General features: G+C 38.7%; 1 protein-coding gene across 1 annotated transcript in view; it reads right to left on the bottom strand.

The window, feature by feature from the left end:
* Nucleotides 1-12,848, bottom strand: part of NME7 (NME/NM23 family member 7) — a 74,451-nt gene that overhangs the window by 60,890 nt on the left and 713 nt on the right. Inside the window, exons 3-5 of the mRNA XM_009330587.1 lie at nucleotides 9,562-9,728; nucleotides 4,238-4,348; nucleotides 1,691-1,741 (exon numbers count right to left, since the gene is read on the bottom strand). Of these exons, the coding sequence (XP_009328862.1) occupies nucleotides 1,691-1,741; nucleotides 4,238-4,348; nucleotides 9,562-9,728 (329 nt within the window). The remainder of the gene's footprint in view (nucleotides 1-1,690; nucleotides 1,742-4,237; nucleotides 4,349-9,561; nucleotides 9,729-12,848) is intronic.

Here is a 12,848-nt window from a genome sequence, read left to right as displayed (position 1 = left end):
CTGCCTTTTCACTGTGTAGTCTGGACAGAACCAAAGGAGAAAGTTGACTCAATGCTTTTTGTACTACTTTCTTAAAAAAAGAGCTTTCCACAATTATAATTGTGGATGTGTATGCTTCTCCAACCATCTGCTTCCTAATGATCATTTATGCAATGCTCAGTGGGCAAGAAGAGAAGAGAAATCCTACTAGTTCTTTGCTAAAGGAACAATATTAAAACTATAAAAAGTTACATAAACATAAAGAAATTACACAGGGAAAAGCTATTGGAACCCAGGTGCTTTTGGTCAGAGACTGCTTGTTTAGGATACAGTTAAACGGCTTACACATACATACACCCAAGAAAAAAGCAATTTCTACAACACTGCTTACTGTGCAGACTAATCCTGAATATTAAATACATTTTAAAAATTAGATTCTTTAATACAAAAAACATTCTTTTCCAAACAAGTAGAATTGCTATTCTTCCCTACTATTCACTAGACTTACATTGACTAGTGAACTTGCAAACTAAATCTGAATTTAAAGACAAGTAATACAATGCTAAATATAAATGAGTCAGAGATTTTGCATTTCACTGCCTTGAAGATTCTTGTTCTATTTGATTTGTAATGCTTTATAACTATTTGTTTCTAATTTAGAGAAAAATCCTATACAGAAGATGTAGCCAATAGGACTGTAGGATGGGAGACAGGCACATCACAGTGGACAAAGGCTACAGCTCCTCAGCTAATTACCATTAGGGTAGACAAACATCTCTGAAATAACACTACAGGCAAAATTCTTGCTTATTTATCACCATATTCAAGCAGGCTAACTCAGCAAAGAAAAGGCAATTCTAAATCTTCCTCTGATCTCCAACATGGTCAGACATAGCCTGGGGCCACGTCTCTGTGAAGGGCTTGCGTTTGGACGCACAATAAATCAGTTGCTGTTGCAGGAGAGCAGCTGGCAGATCCTAATACTCAAGCACTTCATGACAGTACTGAAACCAGGTCTTATGACCAAGTCAGTGCGAACTCAGGTTCCAACATGGCTGAAAAACACAAGGCAGAGCTGCATCCTCTTCCTAAAAGAGGCAGACCGCCAAATCCAGAGGGAGGAAAAGAAGTTGTTTGTTGGCACTTTCAGGCAAAGTAGAAATGACAATCTCTGGGTCACAAGCATCAATCTGGTCAGTTATGGAAAGACTAAAGTTTTTCATGTTAGGTGGAGCAGTCTAGCATCGTGGAAGTTTGACGTTTTGTCTAAGGGTAACAGTACAGTAAATAACTGCCCATGCACTATTCTTTCAGTTACCTATGATTTGGGGTACTTGCTACTAAATCAATTCTCACAGTTAAGTGTTTCCCCCAAATTCTCATTACCTGCAAGCTCCACCCTGATCCTGAAGATGCTCCTTCTCTTGGCTTTGAAGTTTCGCCTTGCTAGGAGCATTTTCACTTCTGAGAGACCAAAGACATTCTCCTGATATCATCAGGCTGTAAAGAGTGTGAGTTAAAACCCTGAATAGCTGAAATAAGGATCTGTCCCTGGAGGAAGATGAACAAGGTGCATACTTTACAAAGGGCTCCACTCAACTAAGACACGTTCTGATTTTCCCATGGTCATGCAGTACCAAATATTGTAAATTAATCCTGTGTGTTCAATAAAAAAGCCTAATACCTGTCAAGGTGAAATTGATATACCTACTTATAAAAAGGTTTTGATTGATGGTCTACGTAGAAATCAGCTGCTTCTTTTCTGGAAGAGTAAAAAGACATAGATACAGATGTATAGATACAGAGATATACACACACACACACACATTTATATAAATCCCCCTGAAAACCACAAACTATCTTCTGATTTTTTCCTGCTCTCCATGATTTTGCTCACTTTGAGCAGCGCTCTTTACTAAAAGAAATGACCTGCATGTTTTTCAAGTAACAGATTCCAAGTATGAACAAAGGCACAATTCTGTCATCTGCAATGGAACTTTTCACATCTCTCTCCCATTTGCAGTCCAGACTTAAGCCCAATATTGCCTGAGGAAAGAAATAACCTCAAGAAGAACCTAAGAAGAATTTAATTTTCCTAACCTTGACAAATATTTGAACAGTCACAGCTTTCTCCAGCTTTTTTATCAAAATGACCACCTGTTCATTGGAACTGAATAATTCCTGGTTTGTTGCTTTCAGTTCAGTGTAAGTATGAGCCATTCAAAATTCAAAAGATTTTGATTGACCATACAGCTAATATGCTTTCCTTCCATTTCATAACTAAGGCAGTAACATGATTTAAAAATTATGCTAGTCACAGGAACTCTTGCAATCTCAAGCTTCAAACCTACACTCTGCAAACAGCCTAAAGTTTTTGCTTACAATTCACTATTTCACCAGAAAATCCTCTTCTGAAACTAATTCACCAAATAATTTTGGAAAGCAAATATGAAAAAGGTATGCAAACAGATTAAGTATTATCATTTCTGAATGCAAAGAAATATTTGAGGGATATATTTCAGAAACAAATTGAGCTCTACTACTCAGTTAAGAATTCCTATTGCAATAAATATAAAACTGCAGCTGTGCTGTATAACAGTTCCTTTTTCATTTCACCTCTCATTAGTTCTCTGCTTTTAAAGAATGGAAAACAGTGTTCATCTGGGAATAATAGACTGAACTGACATATGATTAAATGAAGAGACTAGAGAGCTGACCTATCAAAGCAGGTGCCTGCCCTCACTTTCATATCTTGGCTACAATTTTTACAGAAGGCATGAATCTACTTAACAGTGATTGCCAGACTAATGTCAGTAATAATCCCTTTAAAGAAAGCAGTAGATGATGATGCTGGTTTGAACAAGCATGCCTGCGGAGATCTAAGGGTACAAGACTTTGGCAAAGCCACAGTTCTATCATTTTAAAATGGCACAGTCCCAAGAAACAGAGTATATAGTATGCAGAGAAACCACAAATACTGAAAACATCATTTTAAATATATCCAGTATCACAGCCCAATCTTGTATAATTGAAAATAATTGTTAATAAGCACAAGACAAGCAGAAATTTTTATATAGCAATAGGCAATAAAAGGTCAAGTCTTAAAGTTTCTTCCCTTCAGTATGAGTCAAGTCTAAAGCACATGACTTGGCTCAACAGTTCTTCGAGTTCTCAGACAGACACTGAAATAAAGAACCACCCAACACAACACTTTAGAATCAAATCTCTCAGATCGCAAGAGAGCAAGCCAAAAAAAGCTGGCTTGAAAGACACTGTGAATTGTGAATCAACATTAGAAACCTGACTGAACTCACAAACTGCAGTTGTTTGAGGGAGGATCTGGGGCCAGTATCATCAAACATTGCAGCAGGTGAATGCAGAGACAAGAGGAGAAAGCCACATAGTTGTTTTATCAGTATTTCAGAAAGCAAAAAAGGTTTTGAGGTAGGGGAAAATTGTTCCTGACCTCACACAGAAACCATAAGAACACATGAAAGTGGTATTATGTAAGACAGATAGCTTTTCTTGTCAAAGACACGTTGTATATGAACAGGTCTGGCAAAGCAGCAATGGAGAAATAGTGCAGTAACTTCGGGGAAGTCTTCTAGGGTAAATTAATTATGTTTTCTTTCCTCTGCAGCATGCCTTTTTTTAAATCTTGTGGCTCAATGAGATAAGTGGAGAACAGTGAAGGTTGGGGGGGGATTAGGAAGATGCATGAGTAAAATCTGTGCAACCCTGCAACAGCATCAGAAGATCACTTGCTTTGCCTGGGACTTCATCATTAAAAAGCAAACCAGTTTGGGTTCTGAGAGCACAAATTAAGACAACGGATTTACTGAGAGCAAACAAACCAACTACTTTAATGACAACACTGTTATAATCAGCAATATGGTTTGTATCAGGAAGCCGTGAGGTGAGGACATAAAGACATCTCAGTAGTAAACACTGCCGAATTGCTAAAGCTATGGTAATCACTTTGGATTCATACAGAGACTTTGTATGAATGTAAATATGTATGGGTGATTAAATTACATATTTAATCACCCATACTCATTTGAACAGAACTTTTTAATACTTAACTTAATTCTCTACATGCTTTCAGAAACCTACATGATTATGAAACTGATGAGTCTTCCCTCTATTACTCACTGGAATGAATTTGATGTGTGGAACAACACAGGATAGCTTCAGAGAACATTCTTAACTGCAAAAATAATGTTTAGATACAATAGAGCTAACCTTAAAAATTCCTTACCTTGAAAGCACCATCATTTTAGCCTTAGTTATTGTAAATCCTGCATTAATAATGATATCAATTAATTCTCCAATCTTGGGCATTGCATCAGGTTTAATCAAAGCCAGTGTTCTGGGGGAAAAAAAAAAAAAAAAAAAAAAGAGTAGAGAGATACAGCCAACACTACTTTCCTTACAGCATTTGGTGTGCATGTTGAGTTCATATTCAGACAAAAAAACATCACATCAAAGAGAGAAATTCTGCCACAGTCAAACATCCTAGTCCCAGTGTCTCATCAATTTCTACGCTGTTCTTGAATGCCTGTGCAAGGCATTATTCTGATAAGAACGAGCTTTGCACGTTACAATTTCCTCGGCTTTCTAACCCAAGTTGGCCCACAGTGTTCCACCAGCAGTCATTATTTACTGGCTTCTCCCTTCACTCTCAGAGCAAACAATTTGACCACTTCTTCCTTAGCTAGTGTATATCTCTACAGCTCCTCACTCATGGCTCTGGGTTAGAATACAACTGATTTGTTAATGTCTCCCTACACTTGCTCAGCTCACTTTTTTCCTAATGTTAATCATTACGTACATAAAAATGAAGCTGTTAAAATTCCCTATTTAAAATACTACTTAAACATGTGCCTCTTCCATAAAACTCAATGTGAAACGATTGTTTTATTATTACTTTTAAAGTATTTGGAGGCTTCAGTGAGAAGAAGGTCCTATTGTGCTTGGTACAGTACAAACACTTCATGGTATACAATTTGCATGCCAAATAGCTGACACTGTTAATAGACACAATAAAAGGTTGGCAGAGGAGGTATTACGTCTCTTATACTGACTGACAGCTACATTCTAAGGGAGACCAACCCAAAAAATCTCTACACTCTCCCCCACATCTTTGTTTCCAAGTACATCCTGTCTTCTCGGTAATTATCTTTTTATACTGTACATCCCCAAGGCCAGGACTGTTTTATTAGTGTGCTTTGCATAGCACCAAGTACACCATCAGCACTAAACATATTATTAATTAAAAGTAACAAGCACAAAAAGAAGGTCTGTAAAATGGCATTTTCTATTTGCATTCATCTTGAGGTGAGTCAGCTTCAAATGTGCTCAGCTTACAAATCAACAGATTTATTCAACCCCGCATCTCAGAAACTCCACGTCTCTAACAATCCTAAAGAGCTCTTTCCATCTTTTACACTGTTCAATAATGAAGGCTACCCAAGATAGATTTATTTTTTTTTATTGCAGTACTTCCCTAAGTGAAAGGCAAATAATTGCAATTTTCTCTTTTTATATACCAGCATAGCATGGAAAGCAGCCTTTAGGTCAGCAGCAATACATTCTAGCCAGGGCAAATACGCTGAGGTTACAGGAGATGGATGAACTTCCACTACATTTACTTTGAACCTTAAGTGACCGCAGATTGACAGGTGCTTTGGGAACAGACAGACTACCTATTTCACAGCAAATCTAAAGGAAGGGAGGTGTTAGGACAGAGGAAGATCTGAACGTACGTGACATTTCATCGGAAATTAAGGGAGAGACATAGATGACCTTCAGAGCTCAGAAACAAAGCGAGATTTTCTCAGGCATCAGGAAGTTCGTATACATGGGCCAGCTTAGGCCCAGATCCTTTGGGAAATATGACACAAAAAGACTGATGGACTAAGGGTGTAGCCAGAAACTGCATGAGACTAGTCAACGAATCCTATGCTTGAGTCCATTGCAGTGCAAACTAAAGTTGGTTTAGCCCTATCTTCAGATCAGGAAAGGCTGACCTCTGGCCAACATTCAACACAGTTTGCCAGCATACTCCGTGCAGCCTACGGCCTGTAGCCTGTTCCCCTCTTCTCCAAGGATTTCACAGCTTCACCTCATTTCGCGGTATTATTTATCACATGACAGGGTGTGCCATGTGCACCGAGGCACATGAGGGGGAGCAGCTGCATGCTTGACCGATGACTCGTACCCACCTGGTCACACAATGCATGCATGACCTGCATCCTGGCATAAGAGGTTCTCAACTCTGTTGTTTACCACGAACAGTAAGGATCAAACCACTGGAATGAGATCTCCAGTGCCGTTTGCATTTCCTTGAGGAATACTTTTGTGAATCTATGTTATTACACAGGCTATTTGAGACAGACTGCTAATGCTAGAAATAAATTGTCCCTTACTTTTCTAATTTCAAGCTTTCTAGTAAAACTGTAATTCCTACCAATATGTAATGAATATTGCATTATGAAGCCATTTACCTAGAAGACATTAATAAAAACTGCAATGAGCAACTCTTACAACATCTTTTCCCCAACACGGATATATAAACTTTAACATTTCAGTGTGAGCTTCTCAGAGGTATGCAGGGTAAGAAAAGTATAATTCAGGATGCTGAAGACTGTTTCTGAGATCGGATTTTGATTCATGTGTCCTATTTTTAGTTTTAATTGGGAATATGTTTCTTGTGGTTTGACATGATGCAGTCTGCAAAGTACAGTTTGAAACAGTTTTATGTCTGGGAACAAAGGAGAAAGAATGAAAATTAAGCTCATTTGCTTACATTTTCAGAGGGATTGTGCAGCAGTACTGCAATGAGTACTGAAACAATAGAAGATGGGAACTGATCAAAAGAATGGTGCACAAAGCATGGTGTGACTATGCTTTTAAGATCTGCTTATTTCTAATAATAGGACTGTTGCATGTACAGTAGCTTATGTTTTGTAGGGGAAGAAACACTGATTATGTCAATGACTAGAAGCCTAAGAATAACATATCTCAATCAAAAAAGAATTCAAATACTTCTGGTTGAGACACAAGCTTTCTAACACCATTTTCAAAAACAGTGACATTAACTGACTCTAGTTTTTGTCTACTTAGACAGGACGCACTAGGCAGACAAATGTTTACCTCAGGTTACAACCACCCAGGATCACAAGTGAAAGACTACAGAAACAGAAGTCCCTGTCCCATGCCAGTGATTCCTCATGTGGTACACTGTAAGTAAGCACATGCTTACTTACCCATTTTAGTCACTGTTTGTGATGGTTTCCTTATGATAACACTGGGAGGGGAGCAGGGAAGAACACCACTCAAATATGGCTGTATTTAAAAATTGACCCAAGACTTAAGAAAAGTAGGTGTAGAAATTGAAACTCCATAGAACTGTCTTAATAATTTTAGCCTAATTCCAGAAAGGGCCTGAGCAAGTCTAGCCTCTTTTTACACACCTGTTTTGTACCTCACGTACCTAGAATCGCATTCACTTGCTTTACGGACAAAAACAAAGGTCCCTAATTCAAAACATTCAAGATTTTTTATATACATTCCTCAGTCCCCCTCAAAGGCCTTTGCTGAGCCTGTCTGCATACATATTCAGTGACCAAAGAACATATTTCCAAAGTCGAACTAAACTGTTGATAGTCCTGTACAGCACAAAGGCAAGAAAAAGATGGGGAAACATTCTGCCTCATACAACATCCTTAAAATTATTAATAGAATTCCAACTACAGATTATTTAGGAATTATCACATATTGCAGAAATCTTACTACATCTAGTTAACTAATTACTGCTGTAAAACCTGCTAGGAACGGGCCAAAAAAGACAAATACCTCATATGCAACTTTTGCCCAAGGACTCTTTTAATATGACTCAGTTTACCCAGTGAAAGCTTCTGTGAAGAAACTGGATTTAAGACCCCTTGCCTGTTTAAGACACCTTTCACTATGTTCCTTTGGGCTATTCTGAATATGTAACACCACTTGCATATCTATGTTATCTTTCAGCCAACATTCCTAAAATGTTTTCCAAACTGCTGACATGTCATAAATTCCCTTCCTTCCTTTTGTAGAGCAGACAAAAATTTACCCCCTCCCAGGACCACTTCATTGACACAACTATAGTTTTGCTGTATAGACGGCAACTTCCCTTACAAGAAGAAAATGTCATTTTATCACACGCTGCCTTTTCTTGGTATAACTGCATCAGCACCAGGGCTTATGCTAGTTTAGGTAGAGCAGGAAATACACAAGTATAAAAAGTTACATTGATATAAAAACCATAAACAAGACAGATGTAATCTACCCAAGGCTCCACTGAGGAACAGAGAGAGTAGCCACATATACAGAAGCCGTCCTCTGGTGTTCTCCACCTCCTTTGCTACTCTTCCACCATGCCCAACCCCAGCTTGGAGAAAAATTAGCAGGAGAACTCCTTCTGGAAATGTATTATGGCAGTCATTTCCATGGCAATGTTTTTGTGAGGTTAAGACAAAGATGTGTGTTAAAACTTGCAACTCTTCCTGTGTGTCTGGTTATGTGCAACTCTCCAAAAAGAGTTCAAAATAAGCCCAGTTAGTGGGAGGGAGCAAGAACGTAGGCAAATAGGGCTCACTGGAACATCATACCTAAGAAAATATTCCGTGTTCTTTTCAAAAAAAGCTGGAGCAAATTATCAAAATTTATTAATTTGCAAATTCAGAGACTACCTGCACTGCAGTCAAACCAGATTTAAAATCCTTGTAAATTAATCGTATTGTCATTTTATTGTCTCTCCTGATATTTTTGTTCTTGGATGGGCTCTTAAAGTCTTTTCCAAAACGAGTCTTTCAACCAAAGAGATGATGAGTCTTATCTTCATCCATTATAAATGAAATTTGTCTTAACAAACAAGCCGATAGGTTTCATTGACATTCTCGCTCTATTCTTCCTGTCCTCATGCACACAGAGTTTAGGAGATGCTGAAAAAATTCTCAGAAAAAATCCTCCATAGTGGGAAAAGCAATGGAGAATGGGAATGGGCCTCTCTCACTCCTGTTCCTACTGTTTTCAGTTACTACTGCTAACACAGAGTAGATCTGATTGGTAAGGCACTAGGCTTCTGCACAGATCCCAGAGAGACAGGTGCTAGTTTCACAAGATTCCAGGCCAGCACACATCAGGGTTACCATATCAATTCTGCCCTGAGAGAATCCACAAATCACAAGAATCCTACTGCTGCCTGCCCCGGGGGAGTAACAAAGTTGAACAGGACCCCCTGTTTTCCTCCTGCCCCTCTTCTCTCCCAAGAGACCTAGAGGAGGCAGCAGTTGACACCACAGAGAAGCTGGCCTTGAAGATTTATCAGGTAACAATGGCAGTCATGGGTTTGCTCACAAGCAGGGGCCGCTTCGCTTCTCTCCAGCTATGAGTATGCCAGATCACTTCAAACTGCACGCAGACTTGTAGCTATCTCCTCCTCTCCCCATAGTACAGAAAACTTATCTCATTTCCAGCAAAGAACAACTACTTTGAAACCCCAACCACAAAGGAAGATTTCAGAAAAACGTGCATTCTTACCTCTCTTTGCGGCTCCCCAGCTTGCGGGCTGTATATTGATCCCCATAGTCCACTAAGGATAGATGACGGGAAAAAACAGTAATTTTGTTGCCCACGAATAAATCCTCAAGGTGTAAGCTCTCATATTTGGTGCGCTTCAGAAAGGTGCGACGGTTCTTCACATCATACTGCAGAGAAAAGAAGATTAAAATCTACCATAGCAAGAGATTTAAAATGTGGGCAAACTCAACATAATTTTTACTCTACTTTCAGAAATTTCCATAATACTGTGGGATTGAATCTGATCACTAAATTGATTTAATTCCTAACCCTTTGAATTTACAGGTGTACCAGGAAAGCTTAGAAGACTAAACCACAATTACAAATTTATTCCATTTAAATAGTCTCAGGCTGACAGCTGTCTTTGCATTTTTTATTTTATCATTTGCTTGTGCTAATTCAAACTGTGATAAATGGTTCAGGTGCCTAGTGGATACCTCTGCCCAGTCTCACCAAGAGTTCCCCCTAGCAGATCTATGCTGTTTCACAGACCAATGGCTCACACCAGGAACGATCAAGATACACACTGTGGCAGGTCTCCTCTTCAGGGCATCGTTCCAGTGATACTATGCTTTATTTGACTGCATAACACTCAGGATTAGAGACGGATGGATGATTGCAACACTAGGTTGAGAGGTTCTCACTGCCTAGAGCTGCAAGCTCAAAAGCCTGTCAAGACAATTCAGCTATATATCATCATTCCAAGCAAGAAGCAAGACGTTAATGTGTAGTTTTCTGGGTGGGCTGGCAAAGCACAAAAGGCAACCTGCTAAACAGTTTCTTCTCTGCACGTAGATATTACGAATGCCTTCAGTTTCCTGGGGAAGTAGAATCCTATGAACGGAAGAGTTTTGTCCTCCTCAGGCCAAACTTGCCCTTCTCTGTCTTGAATTACATGTACTGTCTTCCATTACAATGGTATATAGACTAGAATAGCATTAAAAGAAAGACATCATTCCCACAAATTTTGGAGGAAAAAAAAGTTAAGAGCAAAATTACATACTCCTCCATGTTCTGAAATGTGTGAACACATTTCTCTCCTGTTAGAAGGCTAGAAGAATTGTAAGTTTTTCCAGAATAGCCAAAACTTTGCAGATCAGAGAATATAAATTATTTTGATACTTCCTTCTGCTGAGGCAGGATTATAAGGAAGAATCTTTCCCTGTTGAAATGTCTTTAGCCCCTCATACATGCTCCTACTAAGTGTCCTCTATTCAAGTACAGTAGGGAATGAAATGACAACATGCTGAAAAAAAAAAATCCCTTGAATTCAGCTACTTGCTTTTTCCTGGACTTTGCCAGGAAGCCTATTAACTGTCTTGACCATATTCAAATTCTTCAATATTTTGACTAAAAATCTGAATATTTCCTTGGTTATTTCACTAACAGTTGCTAGAAAGGCACCCCGAGCTGTTTCTCTCTTCTCAAGCAGAAGATAAAGGTGGAGGGAAGGCATCTACCTGTGTTAAAGAATTCTTCTTTAGAGTGGAATTTTGGATCTGTTTAATAGACCTTTTTATAAAGCGACTGATAAGCCACAGCAGAAGAAATGCAAGACTGTTTAGACTGTTCCCCTTCTGCCCATGTACATGTAGAAGTAAACTACCCAAAACAAAATAGTTCTCTGCTAAGAATCTGTCCTTTTTAAAGATTTCTTCTCTCTTTTTAGGAAATCTGTAGAGAGAAAAGTTGTTCAGGCTTTAAGAATTCCCCATGAGAGATATTAACTAAAGAAAATTCAGAGAATGGGGCATCTCTTTGTCAAGAGATCCAATTTGATCGTAAGAGCTGCTTGCTGTCCTTGGACAACAACCTATGCTGTCTTCTAGCAGCTGCAAAGCAAGCTGGAAACTTGTCTCATTATTCCCACTGTCATTTTTCTTCACAGGAACCAAGACATGAAGGGCTGAGAAAGGAAAGGAAAGCTGAGGACTTCACATAACACAAGCCTTCAACAGCTCTGCTCCACCCTCAGCTGAGGTGTATGATAAAGGAGAGCTATCGTCAGGGAGGTGGGAAAGGGGGTGAAACATCTTTCTCATAAGCAGGGAGAAGCTGGCTCATATCCTTTACCTCCCTTCTCCCCAGATATGTCAGAGGTAAGAGCGGGCTGTCATCTCCTCAGGAAGACACCAAAAGATGCAGAATTAGGCAGTAATAAAGAAAGAAAAGAAAGAATCACCAAATTCTGCAGAAATTAAAAAAAAAAAAACCAGAAGAGAATTCTAAATTTTATCTCTGTCCACAAACGCACCCCCAAAAGTGATTTTGAGATATTCTTTCTATAGAAGTGTTACATGCATTTTTTCTTTTTTAACTCCTGTCCTGATCACACACAGTCCATATACACTCGTGACTGTGTACACACCATACTATCTTAACCTAAGAGCACACTAGCAAAATGCAAAAGTCTACCAAGCCATAGGTATTTGATGCTGAATGCATTAAGAAGCTCAAGAACACCTTGAAAGTTCTTGGTTTTGAGACATCTAGGTGAAATGAACAACAATTTTGCCAGCCTACACATGGTTGTGTAGGAAGATTATTACGGCTCCTGACTGATTAGCTAAACTGTCTGTGGGAATTAAAAAATAAAAAAAAAACCTCACATTTTGACAACCGTGCACACACAGACATCATACAAAGAACTAACTTAAAAGGGACAACATCATGATAGAGTTTGTTTAAAGAGACTATCAGTAAAAAGTGCAAAGTACATCTCCTCACACAGGTGGGTACCATGGTTTCAGTGAGCAGTAGTTTGGGTAAGAAAAGGCAGATTCCACTAGCTTTCTTATTTCTGCACTTGATATTTATAGCAGGAAAACTAAAATTTGATAATGAAATTACTAATATCTGTGAATATCCAAATCTAGGCTATTCTCAAGACCCTTAGGTCTTCATTAAAAATCAGAAAAGACTAGTCCAAACCATTCACCCATTCCTAAAAGGAAGCACAAAGCATTGGTTGGTTTCTTAGCATTATCTTTACAGTACATATTACATTTTTATATATATGCCTGCTACTGCAAAATGCTTATTTTAACCTGCTATCAAAAAACAATGGGGATTAGTTGTATGAACCACAAGTCAGAAAGGTCTGTGGCAAGCACCACTGATGGAAAAATTTAGATCCCACTGTCTGAAACCTCCTTCCTTTCATTAAAACCAAATTAAGAGCAATTTACCATTTCCTCTACTTTGAAAAGACTCTTTTACGTTTTACTCTTCAGAGACTTCTGGAATTC

Source organism: Pygoscelis adeliae, unplaced genomic scaffold, assembly GCF_000699105.1.
Source record: "Pygoscelis adeliae isolate BGI_AS28 unplaced genomic scaffold, ASM69910v1 Scaffold120, whole genome shotgun sequence".
Lineage (NCBI taxonomy): Eukaryota > Metazoa > Chordata > Aves > Sphenisciformes > Spheniscidae > Pygoscelis > Pygoscelis adeliae.
Note: the sequence above shows the minus strand (reverse complement) of the source record. Positions and strands in the feature narration are given on the sequence as shown.